Here is a 24,940-nt window from a genome sequence, read left to right as displayed (position 1 = left end):
TAATGTAATAATAATATTCAAAGCATGCATATGATTATCTACTGAAGGAGCTAAAAGCAGCACACAGCTCTAACATAAGCAGAAGGCACGATGCTACTACTAGCAAAACAATGACCAGGACATCATATCAACTCAAAATAGATTCAAGTCTAAAATAAAGTTTGTTGTCATTTTAGCGTTATTTGCAGCTTACCGCTTTGCTGTGTCTATCGTTTCCATAGACAGACGGAACTGACCCCTTAATCAGATGAAGTCCTTTTTGATACTGGCAGAGGTTGCTGAAAGCACTTTTCATTGAAGTGGGTAAATAGGAATTTCCCCACTGATGTGGGAACATTTCCATGAAAAATAAAATTTAACCAGGCACCTCAAAGAGGTTCTGATACTGGGGGACGATGTAATGAATTATTAGGTTAATACACCCAACAACCGAACATTTAGACTTAATCTACTTGCAGCATCGGCATACTTGAGCTTGGACTACAAAATCACAGCGAGAAATAAAAATGGCAGATATGTAAATTGGTTAGCCAGAAGTTGATGACTTTATTTAGTTGTTTAGCTGCAGCAAATACCGTTCAAAAACGTAATAGAGAATAGAGAAAACTGAACAGACTGAAAAATATGATCCAAAAAGAATATAAGAATATCAATGCCACACCTGGATAGACAAAATTCCACATTTCGGCACTCCTACTGACTCCAAGTACACAACAAAATGTATTTAAGGGTTACAAATGTGGATTTTATATAATATGTCCCCTTTAAAACAGGGGTGGCAAGATATCTCCCTTATTAATAACCTGAATGTTGTACAAAATATTAAACAAGAATGAAAATACTATTTAGAACATAATGATAATGGAGATGTCTACATTATGGGAGCTAGATCAGGATCACGTAATTATAAAAAAAGATGTCATAGTTACGAGATCTTATCTTGTAATTACGAGAAAAGATCTCATGATTACGAAATCCGAATCTCATAATTATGAGAAAAGATCTTGTAATTACGACATTGCAGCTTCCGATTCGGGAAACAGTTAAAGGGCAATTCCACCTAATTTTGCTCAAACTCAAAAACTACATTACTTAGACACTTCAAACCTGGATTACATTGTTCTCCACTATTGGCAGAATCTTATAAACTCAATTGGGCATTTATAAGAGCTTTATTTGATTTGTGAAAGTAGCTTTTTTTGGCATTTGGACCACATAAGAACTGGTCCTGTCCCAAGGCAGTGTAATCTGGCCTTTGATGTAGTGAGCACATTCAGTCTATTTGACCAGCTGGCTGCACAAACAACTACAGAGACAGCTAGAAATATGCAAGTATAAACAGCATGGGAATATCCAGCCATCATACTCTTATGAAAGGAGATGGGTTCTGTGTCCCAGAGAATGAACATGTTTTGGTGTAAACTGTGTGAATAAACCCTTGTGCAAAACTAAAAGTGGTTGTGAAGATGCTGCTAGTAAACTGGTAAGAGAGTGCAAAGTGAAACATGTTCTGTATTGGCATTGGCAACAACCATGCACAAACTTATTCACACCTAAGGGTAACTTAGAGAGACCAATTTACCTACCAGTCATGTTGAAACAGGCCCCCCATCAAATGTGGGGCCCATTTCCTCCCCGCTACACTCCCTGCCGATGGCTGGTGTCTCTGTCCGCTGGTGTACTTGTGGTTCTCGGTGTCCGGGGCTGGTTGCTTTGGTGTTAGACGGCTCACTCCTGGTGGCTGCTTGCCGGGGCCTGGACCCCTGGGCTCTGTCTGGACTCTGCTTGGGGAGTGATATGTCCCGGGGTCTCGGGTCTCTGGGTCCATGGTTGGATCTGCTCTGGCGTAGACGGCTGCCGGAGGGGACTGTGGGCTCGTCGCTGCAGCTCCCTGGAGCTTCTGCATTGTGGCTGCTGGGTGGTTCCCCTGGGACTCTCCCCTGCTCTTCTCTGGGGGGGGGGGCTGCGGTAGTCCCGGCGGTGGTTCTCCTGGTGTTCCTGTGCTCTGGGGGAACTTTGGATGTCTCTGGCTCGGATCTCCTCTGTATCTGTTACAGGTCCAGGGGGGCAGGTCTGTGGCTCCTCACACTCGCTATTGCATATTTTTATGGAGAAACCTTGTATAAACAAGCGTGCTCACACTCAGACCCACAGGTGTTTAGATTGAGGTGTTAACAGATATACAAATGTTCTATACTGAGTTGCATATCCCTTTTTCTGTTTTGCCCCACCTCTCTGTCTTTCATGCATTAAAGCATAAGCTATAATGTTCCACTTGTGAAAGTAAATCTGCTGGGCTTCTTCTTGGCACTCAATCAACAATTCTGAGCGCTACTCTGCCGGACAGGACACGGTTATAAAAAAAAATATATATCTTGTTTTCATTAGCTGTAAGCAGAAAAATCACCATAATTGACATAAACACAGGCTTTAAAACATGAGTCTGTGTGTAAATAGACTATATAATGTTTTACTAAGTGAATTAAGTTACTAACATTAATGAACTTTTCAGCAATATTCTAATTTATTGAATATGACTGTATATGCACATTTTAAAGATGTTTTATACTTCCATTTATATTGGAAAAAAAATCCTTACTGAGAACAAAGTCATTTTCCTTGTTATTGTGCACAAACTTGACAATAAAATGATTCTTCCTGCCACAGGTCAATATGCCCCTGGTCACGGCACTTAAACTCAAATTGCCTACTAATCTGCGTATCGGTGTATGAATGTGTGCACGTAAGTGAGTGCATCTGGGTGAATTTTGCTCTAGTCTAAAGTGCTTTGAGTGGTCAGTATGACTGGTAAGGCATTACATAAGTTCAGTTCATTTACCATTTAGAAAGGGCAGGGAAGTACAGGGTGGGTGCTTGCTGAACAGGTGGGTTCTCAAGAATTTGTTGACGATAGACAGGATTGCCCCTCTTCTGGTAGCATTCGGTAGGTCATTCCACCATCGTAGAACAACACAGAAAAAGAGTCTGGATTGAATGGAGCATGGTGTAGGGAGGGCCGGTTCTTGGGATAGGCCACATAGGCAATTGCCTAGGGTGCTGACTGCTTAAGGGAGCGCTGCTGTGACAATTAAAAAAATAAATAAAAAACATTGAAACAAAATATTAGCAATGATGTACAGCACTGACTAGCAACCTCTTCTCATGCTCACTTGAAAAAATTGATAATATAAATTGATAATATAAAGAACAACCACAGCCCTTGCGGTTTGGGTTAAAATGACTTTTCAGAGTGCCTGAAAGTGAATGCTAACATTTGTAACATCTTCCTGACATTACAGTTGAGTTTACTGTAATGTAATGCTAGCATTACTCTAGCAGCCAGTTTGTTTTGTTGTTCCAAGCTGAAGTTAGCGTATGATCTGTAGCTTCTGACAGATCAGTTTCATTGTTTGTGTTTTCCACCTGAAACTGCTGTTAACTGATGTTAGAAAACCCTTATATGAGTTTAACCTGCTGAATTCTTCAGGGAACATTGACTGCAGCCATCAATATTTATTCAAGTTTTCTACATAACATTAAAGCCGGAATAACTTGTCTGGTTAACTTTAATACATACAACGGTGGGGGGTGGTTGTGCCAAAATAGGTGTAGGCACTACTAGTCGTGACATAACCTTGTAGGCTAACATGAATGATTTGAATTTGATGCAGGCAGCTAAGGATAGCCAGTGGAACTTAACAAACAGAGGGGTGATGTGTGCTCTTTTAACCTGGCTGTAGTCAGGTCAGCTCAGCATCTTAAGACAGCAGTCAGGAAGTTAAAGCTGGGTGTTAGGTATTAATTAGTCAACTCAGAGGAAAGAAGTAATGACAGCGTTTCTGTTCTTTTCTTGCGCAAGAGGTAGCTCACACTTTGCAGCGCAAATCTACAAAGTGTTGGCACCCCTCTCTCTTTATTTATACATGCTGGTTCACACACAGTTCAACAAACATTCAGGGGGTGTGTGTGTGTGCGTGGGGTCTGAAAGGTTAGGGTCCATGTGTCTTGATTTTAAACAGAGAGGGAGTGGGGACATGGTACGAGCAGCACCTAGATGTTGCTAATAAAAGCATAACTCATTTGTCTCCCCCATCTCCCTTTTTGTGGCATGTAGCACTTAGAGCAGACATGAGTGATAAACAATACAAAAGTTTTCAAACCCTAACAGTCCCTCCTTTTTTATCACGAATAAAGTCATGATTAGATACATGTAAAAGAAAACACTCTGTGTAAGCGAAAAACCCATGGACGGTAAGCATATTATATTGTGGGAAAAATACTCACACGCCCCTCCGCCCAAGGCGACCATCAACCATGTTAAAGTACAATAATGATATAATAAATCAAAGAAAACAAAATGTAATAAAAGTAAAATAATTAAAACAAGCCTTGTTCATGTCATCATTGTACTTTTTCTCATTTCACTTAAATAGAAACTTCTTTCAAATTTCTGCTATAAAGTCATTTTATGAAGTACAATTATGAGTACACTCAAGCGTCAAAGATATTTTCATTTACAACATGTCATCATAGGAGTAGTGGTCTTTATTTTGTAGCTCGGTAAAATAAACCTTTTCTGTGTCATCATTGTCTTTGAGTTCAGTGTGGTGTCAACATTTACACACAGTATTTAAAGAGTATGTGGGTGTTCTCTCAACTTAAAAGAGTTTGTGCTTTATGGCCATAGACCCTCCTCGGGTCAGGGGTAACAAAGTTATCTATGAGCAGACCATCTGCTTTCCTTTCGGCGAAATAATACCTATCCAATTGCTGTCTCCTTACGGCGAGACACTACCAACGATTTGTCGCTTGCGATCCCCTTCCGGCAGGATAAAACCTTCCCAATGCAGTGTCCTTAACGACGACACACTACCAACAACTTTTTTTTATCTTAGCGCTTGTTCTATTTTAAAACTGTCTCACCTCGGAGTTGGCTTCTTGGTGACTCTCTGGATCCTCTGGGAGTCACCCCGTGCCGAGGAAGGCAGTAACCCACCGGCCAAGTGTGAATTCACACACCTGGACTTTCAGCTACTCAGGCTAATGGAGGCTGTGCTGCAGTGCTTCACTCGGCGTCAGGCTTCCCCCATGGATCCCAGAGTCACTGTTAAAAAAAACAAGATTAGGTTGGTTTAAAAAATTCTCCGGCGTCGAAGGACCAAGTTAATATTAGGTATTAATTAGTCAACTCAGAGGAAAGAAGTAATGACACAGAGTCTCTGTTCTTTTCTTGCGCAAGAGGTAGCTCACACTTTGCAGCGCAAATCTACAAAGTGTTGGCACCCCTCTCTCTTTATTTATACATGCTGGTTCACACACAGTTCAACAAACATTCAGGGTGTGTGTGTGCGTGGGGTCAGAAAGGTTAGGGTTCATGTGTCTTGATTTTAAACAGAGAAGGAGTGAGGACTTGGTACGAGCAGCCCCTAGATGTTGCTGATAAAAGCATAACTCACTCGTCTCCCCCATCTTCCTTTATGTGGCATGTAGGAGGGAAAGGCACTTAGAGCAGACATGAGTGATAAACAATACAAAGGTTTTCAAACCCTAACACTGGGTCTTCATAATGGACAATGTCCATCAGAATACCACTAAAGAATACCAACAAGGTCTCCCAGAAAACATTTATGAACAGAGCTGAAAAAGTGAATGTGAGCCAGGTGATCCACAATTCTGACCCAGTTCCACCAGCTCTGTCAGAAAAAATGGGCCAAGACACTAACAAACTATTGTGATAAGCTGATGGAACATTTGACCCAAGTTTAAAATCGATTCTACTGAGGAAATATATGTAAACTTCTGAATATGAAGAAAGTTAAATAAAACAAATCTCAATTTCTCTCTTTTCAGGCATTTAGCAAAGAGAAATAAATTTGATCATCCTAACTGAACTAAAACATGAAAAATGTTTAATTGGATTTAATGTCAAACAGTGAAGAAAAGGTTGTGTGTCTTTTTATACAATGAATGTAAATATCTGCTTGAAGCTGAATATGCTGACTTACTAGTTACATGCAAGTAGAGCGTTGTGGATTTGGAAGGTGGGGCAACATGGTGGAACATCCAAATGGGTGAGCAGATAGATTGAGGAGGACCTATAGGAAGACCACAGAGTTCATTATCCCACAGCACAGGTCCAATCTGATCATTACTAAGTCAGACAATAATGGACCTTTTCAATTAAAAAGGGATGCACTGAAATTGCCGTGGGCCTCTTTGTGAACATGGCTTTTTTGGTGTAGTAGCAGATATGAATAATACAAGGCTGTGCTGTGGAGTTGTGTGTAGGGAAAACAGCAGGTACAATAATACAAAGAAATGAATAGATTGTAGAGGAACAGATTAGTGCTTTTATTGCCTATTCATGCTGGCACATCAATATGGTCACACAATATTAAGCCCACGAGTGAAGATACACAGTCAACAAGGTTATTTAGCAGACAGACACTGGGACAGGAAACAAAGGAGATGTTAAAACCCTGTTCATTTGTACAATATATGAACAGACTACATTGGTTTTCAGTCAGCAATGTTGAACATGAATATGTTGAAAGCTTGTTTCATTTGGAAATGTTATAGATCTAACAAGTTTAAAGTTAGAAATGTTCAGATAATTTTATTAATATAAAATTAAGTAGTTTTAATCTGTGAACATCATGATGTGTGTGTTTGCTCTGCTGGGTTGTACAGGTCCTTCTCAAAATATTAGCATATTGTGATAAAGTTCATTATTTTCCATAATGTAATGATGAAAATTTAACATTCATATATTTTAGATTCATTGCACACTAACTGAAATATTTCAGGTCTTTTATTGTCTTAATACGGATGATTTTAGCATACAGCTCATGAAAACCCAAAATTCCTATCTCACAAAATTAGCATATCATTAAAAGGGTCTCTAAACGAGCTATGAACCTAATCATCTGAATCAACGAGTTAACTCTAAACACCTGCAAAAGATTCCTGAGGCCTTTAAAACTCCCAGCCTGGTTCATCACTCAAAACCCCAATCATGGGTAAGACTGCCGACCTGACTGCTGTCCAGAAGGCCACTATTGACACCCTCAAGCAAGAGGGTAAGACACAGAAAGAAATTTCTGAACGAATAGGCTGTTCCCAGAGTGCTGTATCAAGGCACCTCAGTGAAAATATGTGGGAAGGAAAAGTGTGGCAGAAAACGCTGCACAACGAGAAGAGGTGACCGGACCCTGAGGAAGATTGTGGAGAAGAGCCGATTCCAGACCATGGGGGACCTGCGGAAGCAGTGGACTGAGTCTGGAGTAGAAACATCCAGAGCCACTGTGCACAGGCGTGTGCAGGAAATGGGCTACAGGTGCCGCATTCCCCAGGTCAAGCCACTTTTGAACCAGAAACAGCAGCAGAAGCGCCTGACCTGGGCTACAGAGAAGCAGCACTGGACTGTTGCTCAGTGGTCCAAAGTACTTTTTTCGGATGAAAGCAAATTCTGCATGTCATTCGGAAATCAAGGTGCCAGAGTCTGGAGGAAGACTGGGAAGAAGGAAATGCCAAAATGCCAGAAGTCCAGTATCAAGTACCCACAGTCAGTGATGGTCTGGGGTGCCGTGTCAGCTGCTGGTGTTGGTCCACTGTGTTTTATCAAGGGCAGGGTCAATGAAGCTAGCTATCAGGAGATTTTGGAGCACTTCATGCTTCCATCTGCTGAAAAGCTTTATGGAGATGAAGATTTCATTTTTCAGCACGACCTGGCACCTGCTCACAGTGCCAAAACCACTGGTAAATGGTTTACTGACCATGGTATCACTGTGCTCAATTGGCCTGCCAACTCTCCTGACCTGAACCCCATAGAGAATCTGTGGGATATTGTGAAGAGAACGTTGAGAGACTCAAGACCCAACACTCTGGATGAGCTAAAGGCCGTTATCGAAGCATCCTGGGCCTCCATAAGACCTCAGCAGTGCCACAGGCTGATTGCCTCCATGCCACGCCGCATTGAAGCAGTCATTTCTGCCAAAGGATTCCCGACCAAGTATTGAGTGCATAACTGTACATGATTATTTGAAGGTTGACGTTTTTTGTATTAAAAACACTTTTCTTTTAATGGTCGGATGAAATATGCTAATTTTGTGAGATAGGAATTTTGAGTTTTCATGAGCTGTATGCCACAATCATCCGTATTAAGACAATGAAAGACCTGAAATATTTCAGTTAGTGTGCAATGAATCTAAAATATATGAATGTTAAATTTTCATCATGACATTATGGAAAATAATTAACTTTATCACAATATGCTAATATTTTGAGAAGGACCTGTACATTTGGGTTCTTTTAGGGCTGTCTATCTTTGTCACACAGCTAGTCCATTTCTTGTGTTGAATTTCTTAGTTCTTTCTTGTATTGTGTTCTTTGTGTACTTTGGTTTTGGCTCTTATTTCAGTGTTATTTCTTTTTTCTTTGGTTAGTAGATCGTTTTGTGTTTTAATTCAGCTCCCTCTGTGTTCTCTCTGTTATTTTATCTGGCTTTTTTCCAGCTACACCACATTAGTTACACAAGGCTTTCACACCCATTAGTTACCCAATATTTATTAAAGGCAGGTTGTAATAGTGGGAATATGCTTATTTTGTCTCCAGAGGTGGGTAGTAACTATTTACATTAACTTCAGTAGCTTTTTGCCAAAATGGACTCCCATTCATTTTTAACTTTAATCTTACTTGAGAACAGTTTCTGGCTACTCCAACCACCTCTAGTTACTTGAATGAAAAACAAACATGTATAACCATAAATTCTCTGCACAAAAACACTCTTGACGTTTATGTTAAATTAAGACTTGTTGTACACAAGCTTCATTGTTCTTAAATCAGTTTCTATCTATTGAGCCTCCTGTGCAATTTGGAGGTCAAGTGAAGTTACACTAAACAGCAGGGATGTAAGGGTCCTACACACAAATTACAGTTCAGAACATATTCAGGTTTTAGGTTTGTTTTAAGGCTTGTTTTCAGAGCACTTTTTTACATACTTTAATTAGTGGGTAACAGAGAATTTCATTTTCTGAAATTCTTTATATTTTAATTATGTTCTAAAACTTAAAAAAGCTGAACGCTTAGATCTGAGTGGAGATTTGGTTGGATTATTTTCAATGAATAAAGTCTTAGAAGTAGGCTTTGGAGTTGTTTTGATATTTCCACTTCCTAGTGTCCCAGGTGGACTTCAATGCAGCTGTTGGAAAAATCCCTCCCATCAACACAGATTCCTCTGACTTGCATCACATGTATAAAGTTTGGACTAATTTAATGCTACAGGTAGCCATTAGGACATCAACTGATTTTTCTGCAGTACCGGTGATGTTTACAGTCAGCTCGATGTTGTTTCAGGTTAGTAATTCAGTTAAAAACAAAGCACCAATGTACCTAAATGTTGTTGAAAAATCTGAATGATGATATAAAGTTCTGGTTATTAATTTTTTTTCTTTCTTTACATAAGAAACCTTAATGTTTAAAAACTAACTAGTCTTAATCTAGTCACTTTCTAAAGTTGCCCCAGAGATCATGGCATCGAGCAGTTCCCCACATAAACATTCTGCATGGGTCCAGGTAGAAAACAAGCCTGTATTTGTCAATTCACATGCGATCTGAACCAACAGGGCTACATCAGATATTTTTTGTAGGAAACCGTCAACTGTTGCACTCCTAGTAGACAATACAGATACTGTCAGTGAACTTCTTTGCACTGTTCTAACTTATTTATTACCTACAGCAAGTATTGGTTTGAAATCTTTATTTTGAGAGTAAAATTTGATTTGGAAAGGGGTTTCTTCTACCAGAATGCGTTATTATACTGCTGTCATTTATTTTTACAAATTTTTTACTTCATTATATAAAAATACCGGAATTTACACATAACTCAATATTTTTGTCTGTCTGATTTCATCATTCAGACGGTATAATCGGTTACTCAGTTCTTAAGTAGCCTTTTTACCAAATACTTTTACTCTTACTAGAGGAATTTTTGAGTAAAAATATATTAAAATGATGCTGAACCTACTTGAGTACAATTTTAGGCTTCTCCACCCACCTCTATTTGTTTCACAGCAGAGTAGCTGCCTACCAAGGCTATAAGGTGTTCATTGTGTTCAGCAAAAAGACAGCCTGGGGGTGCCTTTTGCAAAAAGGCACTCTGATTGCTGACCTGAACGTAAAAGTCTAAACTAATTGTGATCAGACTGTGAGGTCTTCTTTTTAAAAATAATTTCATTCAAAGCGCATCATAATGGTCACCTTTTAATACAACTGTGGTTAACTGCCTTAATTCAGCCAAAATAATATATGTACATATATAACTGTGAGTGACTGAATATAAAACAAAAATCCAGAAAATCACATTGTGAGATTTTTAAGTAATTAATTTGTCTTTAATTGCATTACATAAGTATTTGATACAATCAGAAAAACAAAACTTAATATTTGGTACAGAAACCTTTGTTTGCAACATTTCCTGTAGTTCTTGATGAGATTTGCACACATTGCAGCAGAGATTCTGGACCACTCCTCCATACAGATCTTCTTCAGATCCTTCAGATTTTGGGGCTGTCGCTGGGCAATACAGTGATTTTCGATTGGGTTCAGGTCTAGAGACTGGCTAGGCCACTCCAGGACCTTAAGATGTTTCTTAAGGGGTCATTCCTTAGGTTCAGGTCGGGCCAGTTGTAGGTCAATCAAACACAGGGCCATTGTCCTGGAATCATCTTTTGATACCTTCGGCAGTATGGGCCGGTGCCAAGTCCTGCTAGAAAATGAAATCAGCATCTCCATAAAGCTTTTCAGCAGAAGAAACAATGAAGTTCTCTAAAACTTCCTTACGAATGGATGAGTTCACTGTGGACTTCAGACAATCAAGTAGACCAACACCAAAAGATGACAGATGGCACCCCAAATCATCACTGACTGTGGAAACTTCCCACTGGACTTCACGCAACAAGGATTCTGTGCTTGTCCGCTCTCCAAGTTCTAGAACCTTGATTTCCAACTGTAAACTGAACTTCCATCTGAAAATAGGACTTTGGACCACTGAGCAACAGTTGAGTTTTTTTAATCCATAGTCCAGGTAAAACACTTGTAGCCCATGTATAGATTAGTCTGTGCGGAGTGGTGCATGATGCACTGACTCCAGCCTTAGTCTACGCCCTGTCAAGTTTCCCCAAATTCTTGAATGGATTTTACTTGACAATCCCCTCAAGGCTGTTGTTAATAGTGTTGCAGGTGCAGCTTCTCCTGGCACAGTTTTTCTTTCCACTCAACTGTCTATAAATAGGCTTGGAATCAGCACTCTGTGAAAAAACAGATTTAACCTATTTAAATTAAATCTAAAGAATCCAGCAAGAATGATGCCAGGAGCTTAATGGACATTTAACAAATATTGGTGGGGGCTTTAATAAACATCTTATACAGTATATGTAATTAAGACCCTGTGCTCTTAACGGACAAATCCAGTGAAACTTTAAACTTTGTACCCAATTCTAGGTTTAATAAATTTAAATCTTATGTTATATAATAGTTCCAATCTGGAAGAAATACCTCAATTAAAAAAATAAAAGGCCAAAAATAATGGCATTCATGCTGATGGTGAGTTAATGGCTGAAACTGTATTATCTTTTTATTTTTTTGCAATATGAGGTATCAGTTTCTGGCTTATGAATGCACCATCTTTTGCTGATTGCAGTGCAGATTTGTTCTTAATTGACTGAAAAAGAATTAGTGAAATTTGTAGCAGACTAGGTTGCAAAGTAGAGACACAGAGTGCAAACAGCCCTTCTAGGATGGCTCACTTATGTGATTCCATTGGTTTTTTAAAGCAAAAGGTCAGTCTGAGGGAAGATTGGTGCAGTCTTTTAAAGTATCCTGAGAAGAACATCTTAGGTTGGTTGAAATGTCATAGGGGCTTTACTCTATATCCAATATGCTGCTAATATGTGTAACTTGAACCATCTTACTTAAGCTCGGAGTAAGAAATGTCAGGTTGGTATATTGTCACAATAAATATACAGCGTTGTCTTATTCTTCTGACTTTATTGATTTTTTTTGTTCTTGTCAGACCTATGAAGATGTGATGGTGGACACATGAAAGAGTCAGGATGTTTCAGCTTTTGCTGCTTTGGCCATTATAAACGTGATTTATTAAAGTATATTGACTTTTTGTGCGTGAAGATTTTTAAACCCATTGAGGTGCAAATTCACACATTTATTACGACATAAAATCAAACACTGTGACGCTGTGTTACTGCTTGCCTTCAGTGATGTGGATTGTTGTATAGAAAGTGACTGAAATTGTCTCTTTTTCTTCAGACAGTATTGAAGACTACATTCAGACCACATCATCTAACGTGGAATCGGCCAACCAGGAGCTTGCCAAGGCCAATCAGTATCAGGTAACCAATTAACTGCACTGTACTCTGGTCTACTGTTTCTCACTTTGCATAGTCTTTTTGTTCTAACTATACTGTGCCTTTGCATTGTAATGCACCCACAGAAAGCTTAGCCTAATCAGCCATGCAAACAGAGACTTAGCTCACTTGATTACACAGCTTTATCACACCCCCTGCTAGCATAACAACACAGATGATGTAATTTCATGTCATCTTCTACTAGCTTCTGCTTTCAGTTCAATGAATTATGTGTAGAGAGAGGAAACGTGAAGTGCTTGCTTTGAGTCTTACAGACAAACAGAACAACATATATAATTTGTACTACATGAGTGCCTTTTACAGAAATAGTAATTATGCATTTCGAGTGTTGGCCCAGACGTGTGTTGAGTTAGAGTAAAATGTATTATTAGGCAACAACTGCTGTTAAAATTAAACAGGAATGTTTTTTGTTCTGTTCTGTGGTTTGGGGTGGTTAAAATTTCCACTTCAGAGTACATTCTGGAGAGACATTTTAAAAGATGCCCCAGGGTCTGGTTCTGCTCTTTCTGTTCAAGGAAATATGTGAATATTCTGCCATTTTTCCAGGGACTGTCACAGTTGGCCTGCTCTCTGTGTGCCTATGCCATGTAAGCCTCTAGCTATGGTATATAATGTATTGATTGAAGTGCCATGGGGTTAATAAAGTATACACCTCTTTTAATGCAGTTCACATCTACAGAACTGCATCAAATCTACCTGTTTGTTCAGATAACTATGGGAAAGGAATTTCTGTGCTTTTCATATTTTGAAATAATAATATTAATATATTCCCCATCCAATATCTCTAAGTTAAAGCAAAGAGCAATCACCTAGTATTTATTTACCAATAAGCTTAAAAATTGAATAAATCAACTGTTGTTACTCAAACAAATTAAATTATTAAAATGTCATGAAAAATTATCTTGTATACATCAAGTCTTAAAGTGACAGTTCCGTTTTATTTTTTTAAGCAAGGTTTTCTTGGCAGGTTAATGGTAGTCAGTATATGAGATTTAGTAGAAACAATTAGCATATTTGGCATCTTCACACCAGTTAAAGAGATATTGTTTTTTCAACTAACAGGTTTTAGTTTATGTGACCCTTGTTTTAAAATCTTTGCCCACCATTATGTTTCCATTAGAAGGTTAATTACAATGAACTCCTTAGTTCTTTACAGAGAAGACGATGGTAGGCTGAGGTATGTAACGAAGACCTTCCTATGTGAACCACTGCATAGCAGAATGTTTTGAGTCCAGAGTAATAATAAGGTATGTGCCAGTTCGCCTAAACACAGTTGGTAGTAATAAGGTAGTATAAAATGAATAAACACCACTCCTTTGAGCCGTTATAATTATATATTTTTACTTCCTATGATTGTTTGATACTCCTAATGTGTCCCGTTTTACAGAATTGAATTAATAATCGTCACATGACCTAGTGACACTTATATCAGTGTTGCTTTGACACGATATTCTCTGACTAGCCGACAGCTTAAAATGATGTTCAAATTTGTTCCTTAAAATATGAAGCAGTCCTGTATTTGACAATAAAATAAGATAAATAAAAGCCACAAATCATTTAGCATTTATTAGAATCAGTGTAAATGTCTTTATAAATGAAATGATTGGGCCACAATTTGATAATTTGACAAATCGTAATACTGCTGTGTTTGTATAACCAGAGCTGAAAAGAGCTAGAAGGAAACACATTTTTTTAACACAACACATAATCTACCGGATCTTAGTAAATTACTAGAGGTGTAACAGTACAAATGACTGCACCTCATCGGACTCGTCCGTGAAACTCCTTAAGTTTGCAGATGACACCACTGTCATTGGACTGATCCAGGACGGTGATGAGTCTGCATACAGACAGCAGGTGGATCGGCTGGTACACTGGTGCGGTCAGAACTACCTTGAACTTAACCCACTCAAGACTGTGGAAATGGTGGTGGACTTTCGGAAAACACCACCCCCAAGCACCCCCCTCACCATCCTCAACAACACTGTATCGGCGGTGGACCACTTCAGGTTCTTAGGAACCACCATCTCTGAGGACCTGAGATGGTCTTCACACATAGACACTGTTCGAAAGAAGGCCCAGCAGAGACTGTACTTCCTGAGGCAACTCAAGAAGTTCAACCTTCCACAGGGGCTGTTGGTTATCTTCTACACTGCCATCATTCAGTCTGTCCTGTCTTCATCCATCTCAGTGTGGTTTGGCTCATCCACAAAACAGGACAGGTCCAGACTGCAACGAATAATCAGGACTGCAGAGAGAATAATCAGAGCTGACCTTCCCTCCATCCAGGACTTATACAGGACTAGGGTCAAGAAAAGAGCTGCCAAAATCTCTGCCGACCCCACACACCCTGCACATAAACTGTTTAGAGTTTTACCTTCAGGCCACCACTACAGAGCACTGTTTACTAAAACCAGCCGCCACAGAGACAGTTTCTTCCCCCAGGCTGTTTCTCTGATGAACATTCAATAGAGTACAGAACAACAGCATACAGATGTTGCAAATGCACCTTTTTTATTAGATATGTGTATATTGTACATTGTAAATTGTCAATTTGTATATTCTGTAATGCAGAATATTGCATTGTACATTGTACATTGTATATTGTACATTGTAAATTGTAAATCTGTATATTCTGTAATGCAAAAACAGAACAAAAGAGCAAAGTGTACCGGAGGCAAATTCCTTGTTTGTATGTACGAACTTGGCAATAAAGCTGATTCTGATTCTGATTTGTACCAAGAATATCCAGTACAGCCCTGTTGGTTCAGTATGCAGATGTAACAAACTAATACAGTGTTTAAATTTAATAAGTGACACCTTCCTGGAGGGGGACATCAGCCAAGCTGCTGCTGCCAACAACTTAATGCTCACCTTCTACCGATGATCCACATGGCCTTGTCTTTCAGTATTTAACCCTGTCTATCTCCTAGATATAGCAATTGACTGAGCTTCTACTGTGACTAACTGTATGTGCTCTCTTTCATACTTTAGACTTGACAACTGGCTCAGAGTTCATCTGCTTAGCTGTCTTTCTCTCCTAGATGAAGCCACTAAAGGAGCTACTACCGCCTTTAACCTTTTAATTTTCTTTCACATAAAAAGTACTCCTCGATCAGTGCTTCTGTGTTCTTTTTGTGTGTCTGCTCTGTCTTGTCAAACCCCAGTCAGTAATGTCCGACAGCTGCTCATACTGAGCCAGGTTCTGGTTCTGCTGGAGGTTTCTTCCTTTTAAAGAGAGTTTTCCTTTCCACTATCACTACATGCATGCTTTGTACAGACAGGGTTTTCAAAAGGATCACAAAAATGCTGTTGTTCTTTTTGACAGTTTAATAAGTAAAACAGCAGGATACACATCCTGAACAGGACACTGTAGTGACTGATTGCATAAAACTGACTTAGGCAGAGAAACCCGCTAACAAAAACGTGTCACAGTTCCTTTTCCTATTTCAAATCAAAAACATTTCCTGCTACGTTCAAGGACTGCATTTCAATAAATTTGTTAATAATGTTTCTAACTAATTTTGTTTTTAATCTTGGTTCACGGTATTTTATATGAACTTATATAAAACCTTTGTCACTGTTTTTTTTTTTTTTTTTTTATCTAAACATTTTACATGTTCATTATGAGGGATTGCTGCAAAGTCAGTAACACAATTCAAGCAATTGCTGCTATATGCTCATCCAGGAGTGAATGCTCCAATCAGTGACTCTGTTGGGTTTCCTTAGATAGAGAAACATTTTAACCAATTTGAATAATATACTGATTTGGTAATATTAAGGTTTCACATGTAGCTACAGTGGAGAAAGGATGGACCAAACAAGATCTTTATGTCAGTGTACAATTTTTCAGCAGCAGTAAAGTATGTCGCTTGCTCTGCACTTAACTGAATTAATCACCTGGAACAACTTCAGCATCACTGGTCCTGTACCTACCTGCAGTATTCAACCAGTCCAAAACACTGCACAGCATATGAGATGCAACAAGTTCATATCTGAGTTTGTGTTTTCCAAAAAGGAGCGTTCCTTTATTGAATGTGAAGCAAGTGTTACCTTTCTTTTACAAGACACACTGGTAAAACCACAAGAAAATGCACTTGTAACACTATAAAAACCAGTTAAATTAATTTTGTTTTGTCTCCGTTTCCATCTGTGTATATTTTATACAATAAACTAATGAATAGATACTTTTTGATGTTTACTTCTAAAACTAAAATTTAGATTTTTAGGGAAAAAAAAACAGATTTCATAGGGGCCTACGAGTTACCTACTGCAGGTAAGATACTGACATCTCCTAACCATTTTAACAGAAACCCTGTTTAATAGACATCAGCCATAGATAGCAAGAATTCAAATATATTTTTAAGTTGACATATTTTCTTCAGAAAAACTTGAGAAGATGGAGACTCAAAAACACAGACAAAGCAAGATATATTACGTTATTAAAATACAAGCCTAAATGGCTAAAAAATGCTGCTAGACAAGGAATGGAAAACCAAAGATGAATCCAAAAGGAGGAAATGTAGCAAGGAACAACAGCTTGTAAAAGTAAACACGATCTTGCAAAAGGAAGAGTAAACACGAAGTGCAGCTGCACTGAGGCATGGTTGTCAGCATGGTTACCTGTAGATTTAGAAGATGCAGGTTAAAATCGTGAGTAGGGCCTAACATTGTGGGTTGAAATATGGCATGCCCACCCCCCCCCCCCCCATGGAGAGTTTCCCCCAGTTACTCCCACAACCCGAAAGAGGAGAGGTTAATTAATCTCTAAATATATATATGTGTGTGTTTAGTTTACCTCTTGCCCGCTGACTCTCAGATGGGCTGGATTTAGATCAGAATGAGAATCATCTTTATTAGCCAAGATTGTGTGCATAGAGAATTTGACTTCAGGTTCCAGTGCTCACATTGTACCAACATTAACTCTAAATGCTGTATATAAACTTTAGAGGAAATAAAAGACAGTATAGTGAATGTGATTGACTGTGTATGTACAGCCAATATTTTTGAAAAAGAAAAAAGAAAAGGCAGGTTGTGAGAGTGCAAATATGCTTATTTTGTTTCACAGCAGAGTAGCTGCCTACCCTAGCTGTCAGGTGTTCATTGTGTTCATCAGAGAGACAGCCCAGGGGAAGAAACTGTCTCTGTGGCAGCTGGGTTTTGTGAATAGTGCTCTGATAGCACTGACCTGAGGGTAAAAGTCTAAACTGTCTGTGTCCAGGATGTGTGGGGTCTGCAGAGATGTTAGTTGTCCTTTTCATGACCCAAGACCTGTACAGGTCCTGGATGGAGAGAAGGTTAACTCTGATGATCCCCGCTGCAGATCTTATTGTTTTTATAGACCTGTCCTGTTTTGTGGATGAGCAAAAACAAACATTGATGGGTGAAGACAGGACAGACTGAATGGCAGTGTAGAAGATGACCAGCAGCTCTTGTGGAAGGCTGTACTTTCTGAGTAGCTGCAGAACTACAGTCTCTGCCGGGACTTGTTGCGAACAGTGTCTATGTGTGAGGACCACCTCAGGTCTCGAGAAATGGTGGTTCCTAGAAACACAAGGTGATCCACAGTAGACACAGTGTTGTTAACCATGGTGAGGGAGGAACAGTGGGTGGTGTTGTGAGGCAGTCCACAATCACCTCCACAGTCTTGAGCAGGTTACGCTCCAAGTGGTCCTGACTGCACCAGTGGACCAGCCGATCCACCTCCTGTCTACAGACTCACTATTGTCCTGGATCTGACCAACAACAGTGGTGTCATCTGCAAACTTCAGGAGTTTCACAGACATGTCCGCTGAGGTGCAGTCATTTGTGTACAGGAAGAAAATTAGTGGGGAGAGAACACAGCTAGGGTCACTGCTGTTGATGGTTGTTGAGCAGAAGAAGATGCTTCCCATTCTCACCTGCTGCTGCTTGTCAGTCAGGAACCTAGTGACCCACTGACAGGTGGAGGCCGGCACTGTGAGCTGGGCGATTTTCTGGTGGAGGATGTCTGGGTTGATGAAAATGAAGGCCAAGGCAAAGTCCTCCAACAGGGTCCTGGCGTCATCCCTGGATGGTTGAGGTGGTGCAGGATGAAGTCTAGTCCCAGGTTGACTGCATCATCTGCTGACCTGTAAATCCACAGACATTCATTGTTTGCCAAGTGGCTATGAACCATTACAAAATGCTTTTTAACCTGTTTTTAATCTGTTTATTCGCTCAGCTCCTGATTTACATAAATTATTGACAGCCAATAAGCTACTATATATGCTATTAAAACAACAATTGAACTCTTTCCAGCTTTCGTCTTGACTGCACTCCTCTCTGTCTTTCCTCCCAAGCTGCTGCTCCACTTCCAACGAACAAACGAGCGAATGGCAACAGCTTTCCCATTAATTGTCATTTCATTATCTCAAGGACAGCTGAGCCGTGACGGAGCTCACACTGAGCAATTTAGCTCTCCACCAATCCAGACATCCGCTATCTTTGCAGAGGCAGAGCAGCTGAATGGAAAAAAAACAACAGAGGTGAAGACAGACGTACAAAGTCAGTGGGACAAACTTCCAAACTGATCTGTAAAGCGGCCAAATGGAACAGCTTTAGCCATACTTGATGACTTAAGAAATGTAATTTTTCCTCAGACACATCAGTGTCTGCTGTTCTGCATCATGCAGTGCAGTGCTCACGTGTCTTTCATGTTTTCAGCGTGTTTCAGAATGAAGTATCTCATTTCTGTACATACTAAGACCTGCTTTTCCTGTTTGTGGTGCATGTGAGTCCTAAACATGACTCACCCATGCCATATAGAACATACTGGCTAAAGTTTACTCAGGCCTGTTAAAACTGAGACCTTGATAAATTATCTCAAAACCTTTCCCGTTTGTAGTATGACATACTGTTTATTCAGTCCAATTCATCTCAAAAGCATACTAATCTGTTAAATGAAAAAATAATGCAAAAAGGAACCAGTTTTCTGGTTGAAGCACCTTTAGATTAGATTTCAGCCTTCAGTCTTCTTTCATTATGTCTTGGCTTGGCAATATTTGACCACTTTGCAAAAGTTCTGCAGATCTCTCAGACTGAAAGAACCCTGGAGATATCCTGTCAAATTTAGTTATAGACTTTGACTAGGCCATTACAGAACTTTAGTTTTACTCTTTTTCATCCATTCTTTGGTTAATTTGGATGCATACTTTGACTCATTATTATTCGGCCCCCTTGCGTTAATACTTTGTAGCGCCACCCTTTGCTGCAATTATAGCTGCAAGTCGCTTGGGCAAAGTCTCTATCAGTTTTGCACATCGAGAGACTGAAATTCTTGCCCATTCTTCATTGCAAAACAGCTCGAGCTCAGTGAGGTTGGATGGAGAGCGTTCGTGAACAGCAGTCTTCAGCTCTTTCCACAGATTCTCGATTGGATTCAGGTCTGGACTTTGACTTGGGCATTCCAACACCTGGATACGTTTATTTGTGAACCATTTCATTATAGATTTGGCTTGTTTTGGATCATTGTCTAGTTGGAAGATAAATCTCCATCCCAGTCTCAAGTCTCTTGCAGACTCCAACAGGTTTTCTTCCAGAATGGTCCTCTATTTGGCCCCATCCATCTTCCCATCAATTTTGACTATCTTCCCTGTCCCTCCTGACGGAAAACAGGCCCAAACCATGTTGCTGCCACCACCATGTTTGACAGTGGGGATGGTGTATTCAGGGTGATGAGCTGTGTTGCTTTTACGCCAAACATATCGTTTTGCATTGTGGCCAAACAGTTCGATTTTGTTTTCATCTGACCAGAGCACCTTCTTCCACATGTTTGGTTTGTCTCCCGGGTGGCTTGTAGCAAACTTTAAACAAGACTTTTTATGGATATCTTTGAGAAATGGCTTTCTTCTTGCCACTCTTCCATAAAGGACAGATTTGTGTAGTGTACGACTGATTGTTGTTCCTAGCCCCACCCTGGACATAATGCTGCCACCACCATATTTGAGTCTTGTGCTGATGATGTGATGTGTTGTTTTTGTGCTACACCAATGGTTTTAGCTAAATGATGACAATCACATTATTTCAGGCTCATCAGATTTTATTTAACTCATGGCAGCTGTAAACTCATGCAGACTAAAAGCTGAAACTGAATGGAAGCTGTTTCAGCAAAGCATCAGTGAAAGGGTGTATAATCAGATTAATGCAGGTTATATTTCTTGTGTTTTCATTAGGATACATGACACATTAAAGTTCTGAAAGTTTGAAACAGATTTATGCGTCTATTCTATGCCATAAAGCTTGTCATTTTAACAGAGAGCTTTTAACACTTTTAAGAACCATGGTATATCTGAAAATAAAGTCATGAGATCAAGACAACTATTTGTAGGCTAACTGGCACATTATGCAAGGCTATGTTTCCAGCATTTTATTTAAAATACATAATTTTGAGAAGTTTTGAATTACATACTCTACCAGCATTCTAGATGTGAAAGGTCCATGGTCCAACAGGTAATTAATACATGGCTGTGAAGAATCTTCAGGACAAGCAGCAATATCCCTTCCTTTCACAGGCCCTGTTCATACTAATGGAGTTATTTTTAATAATTGACATTTTCTGCTGCATTTGCAACTTTTGTCAAAATGCAGATGCAGTCATTGGTGAGAAAGAGATTTTCAAAAACAGTCACGACTGATATTTAAAATCATGTTTTTCATAATTCCATATAGACTTGTGAAATGGATTCTGTACATGACTATTACAGATATATTTGTCCAATTGTTATGGATTTTTTCCAGATCTGTCTCACCTAATTCCTCTCTGTTGTCAATAAACTACCAGCATATTTTCTGAGAACCTGCTTGCAGATCTTCAGGTTCAATACTATTACCACTTTTGACAGAATGGGAAGTTTAAAATTATTGGTGTAACGTCTGAACCCGTATATACCGTAATGTTTTTTACTAGAAGGGGTAAAGGGAAAAAAGTCATTAATGTCTTTGAAATTATCTAGCACAATGTAGAAAGCACCACTGTCAAACATCTCTAGATACACGGTTAATTTAAAATGTGTAGCCTGTGACCCAGACTTAGAAACCACTTAGAGTGTTTGAGTTAATTAGCTGATTGGGGTGTGACACCATGAGTCTCCAAATTTTTACTTTTTCACTATATTCTCATTTTCAGACACTAATTTTTGGCTTTTTATTATCTATAAACCATAATCGGCAAAATTATCAGAAATAAAGGCATGAAATATGTCACTCAAGGTGGAATGAATCTGTATAATGAGTTTCCCTTTCTCAAATAAGGGATAAGAGATATTGATTTTATCGTGATATTCAATCTTTTTAGATGCACCTGTATTGTTGCAATATCACTGTATGCAATATCAATATGACAATAAACATTTAAACGCAATATTTGTTGTCTATTTTATGTTTAGTGTAAGAAATTATTTTGGTCTTTTTCTAATTCACTTGTGAGCTGAATAAAACTGACACTAAACCTAAGGAATTTAAGATTTTTTCACTATGCATTATTTTTTATTTACTCGTACTCGTGTTCTTCTGCTTATCTGGGACTGGGTCGCAGGGGAAGCAGACTCAGCAGAGACACCCAGACATCCCTTTCCCCAGACACCTCCTCCAGCTCCTCCGGGGGGAGCCCAAGGCGTTCCCAGGCCAGCCGAGAGACATAGTCACTCCAATGTGTCCTGGGCCTCCTCCTGGTGGGACGTGCCTGGAACACCTCCCGAGGAAGCCGTCAAGGAGGCATCCGGTATAGATGCCCGAGCCACCTCAACTGGCACCTCTTGATGTGGAGGAGCAGCAGCTCTACTCCGAGCCCCTCCCGGATGGCCAAGCTCCTCACCCTATCTCTAAGGGAGTGCCCGGCCACCCTACGGAGGAAGCTCATTTCAGCCGCTTGTATCCGGGATCTCGTTCTTTCGGTCATGACTCAAAGTTCAATGGCCATAGGTGAGGGTAAGAACGTAGACCGACCGGTAAATCGAGAGCTTCGCGTTTCCGCTCAGCTCTCTCTTCACCACAACGGACTGGCACAGTGCCCCCATTACTGTGGCAGCCGCACCGATCCGTCTGTCGATCTCCCGCTCCATTCTTCCCTCACTCGAGAACAAGACCCCGAGATACTAAAACTCCTACCAATGAAGCAGGAACTCCCCTCCAACCTGAAGAGGACAAGCCACCATTTTCCGGTCGAGAACCATGGCTTCGGACATGGAGGAGCTGATCCTCATCCCAGTTGGTTCACACTCGGCTGCGAACCGCCCGAGCGCATGCTGTAGGTCTTGGCTAGAAGGGGCCAGCAGGACCACGTCATCTGTAACAAGAAGAGACGAAATCCTCTTGTCCCCAAACCAGACCATTTCTGGCCCTTGGCTGCGCCTAGAAATCCTGTCCATAAAAGTTATGAACAGGACCAGTGACAAAGGGCAGCCCTGCCGGAGTCCAACATGCACCGGGAACAGGTCCGACTTAGTGCGGGCAATGCGAACTAAACTCCTGCTCCGCTTGTTCAGAGACCGGATGGCCCCTAATAAAGGGCCCCTGACTCCATACTCCTGGAGCACCCCACACAGGGCATCACGAGGGACACAGTCAAATGCTTTCTCCAGGTCCACAAAACACATGTAGACCGGTTGGGCAAACTCCCATGAAACCTCGAGTACCCTGTAGAGGGTATAGAGCTGGTCCAGTGTTCCACGGCCGGCTCGAAACCCACACTGCTCCTCCTGAAGCCAAGGTTCGACTATCGGCCAGACTCTCCTCTCCAATACCCTGGCGTAGGCCTTACCAGGGAGGCTGAGGAGTGTGATCCCCCTGTAGTTGGCACACACCTTCCTGTCACCCTTCTTATGAAGGGGGACCACCACCTCAGTCTGCCAGTCCAGAGGCACTGTCCCTGATCGCCACGCAATGTTGAAGAGGGCGTGTCAACCATGACAGCCCCACAACATCCAGAGACTTGAGGTACTCAGGGCGGATGTCATCCACCCCTGAAGCCCTGCCACCGCGGAGCTTTCTAACCACCTCGGTGACTTCAGCCTGGGTGATGAGAGAGTCCAACCCCGAGTCCCCAACCTATGTTTCCACCAGGGAATGTGTGATGGCAGGATTGAGGAGATCCTCGAAGTACTCCTTCCACCGCCCGATAATGTCCCCAGTTGAGGTCAGCAGCTTCCCACCCACTGTAAACAGTGTTGGCAAAGCACTGCTTCCCCCTTCTGAGGCGGCGGACAGTTTGCCAGTATCGCTTTGAGGCCAACCGGTAGTCCTTCTCCATGGCCTTACCGAACTCCTCCCAGGCCCGAGTTTTTGCCTCTGCCACCGCCCGTCCTGGTGCCAAGTGCACTGATGAACACCCTTACGTTTGAACATGGTGTTCATTGTGGACAATCCGTGACTAGAACAGAAGTCCAGTAACAAAACACCACTCGGATTCAGATCGGGGAGGCCATCCCCATCACGCCTCTCCAAGTGTCACTGTCGTTTCCCATGTGGGTGTTGAAGTCCCCCTGCAGAATGATGGAGCCCCCGGGACGGGCACTATCCAGCACCCCTGACAGGGACGCCAAGAAGGCCGGGTACTCTGTACTACTGCTCGGCCCGTAGGCCGAAACGACCTGTCCCCAACCCGAAGGTGCAGGGATGCGACCCTCTCATCCACCGGGGTAAACCCCAACATGAGACGGCTGAGCTGGGGAGCAACAAGCAAACCCACCCCAGCCTCTCCCTGTGGGCCCCTCCAGAGTAGAAGAGAGTCCAGCCCCTCTCAAGGAGATGGGTTGCAGAGCCCATGCTGTGCGTGGAGGCGAGCCCGACTATTTCTAGTCGATATCTCTCGACCTCCCGCACAAGCTTAGACTCCTTCCCCCCCAGCGAGGTGACATTCCACATCCCTAGAGCCAGCCTAAGCACCCGGGGATTGGGCCGTCGAGGTCTCCACCTTTGTCCGCCGCCCAATCCTCTTTGCACCGGTCCCTCACGGTTCCCCCTGCAGGTGGTGGGCCCACTGGGGGATGGCCTTGCGTCTCTCGTTCGGTCTTGGCTCGGCCGGGTCCCGCGAGGAGCAACTCAGCCACCAGGCACTCTCCGATGAGTCCCGACCCCAGGCCTGGCTCCAGGGTGGGACCCCGGCTCCGCCGTACTGGGTGACGTCACATGCCTCGATTTAATAGTTGTCATGAGGGTTTCTTGAACCGCTCTTTGTCTGACCCGTCACCTAGAGCCTGTTTGCCATGGGAGACCCTACCAAGGGCATTTAAGCCCCAGAGAACTTAGTCTCTAGGATCATTTGACCATTCAAACCCTTCCACCACGTTAAGGTGGCGGTTCAAGGTTAAGGTGGCAGTTTTATTTATTTCTATTTTTTATTTTGTGGCACTAGTGACCTTTATTTTGTAAGTAGACCGACAGGAAATGCTGCATTAAGTACCGTATCCTGCATCCATGGGTCTTGTGCCTTACCCCTGTGCTTGTGTATTATATATTGTACTCTTAAATATTGTATTATTGTA

The 24,940-nt window shown here is 41.3% G+C and overlaps 1 protein-coding gene across 4 annotated transcripts in view; it reads left to right on the top strand.

Annotated features, from left to right (window-relative positions):
- The window catches only part of tsnare1 (T-SNARE Domain Containing 1), a 265,587-nt gene that overhangs the window by 177,197 nt on the left and 63,450 nt on the right, over positions 1–24,940 (top strand). For all 4 annotated transcript variants that reach the window (XM_047362034.1, XM_047362037.1, XM_047362035.1 and 1 more), the window contains exon 10: positions 12,322–12,404. In XM_047362034.1, the coding sequence (XP_047217990.1) occupies positions 12,322–12,404 (83 nt within the window). The remainder of the gene's footprint in view (positions 1–12,321; positions 12,405–24,940) is intronic.

Source organism: Girardinichthys multiradiatus, chromosome 3 (genome assembly GCF_021462225.1).
Source record: "Girardinichthys multiradiatus isolate DD_20200921_A chromosome 3, DD_fGirMul_XY1, whole genome shotgun sequence".
Lineage (NCBI taxonomy): Eukaryota > Metazoa > Chordata > Actinopteri > Cyprinodontiformes > Goodeidae > Girardinichthys > Girardinichthys multiradiatus.
Note: the sequence above shows the minus strand (reverse complement) of the source record. Positions and strands in the feature narration are given on the sequence as shown.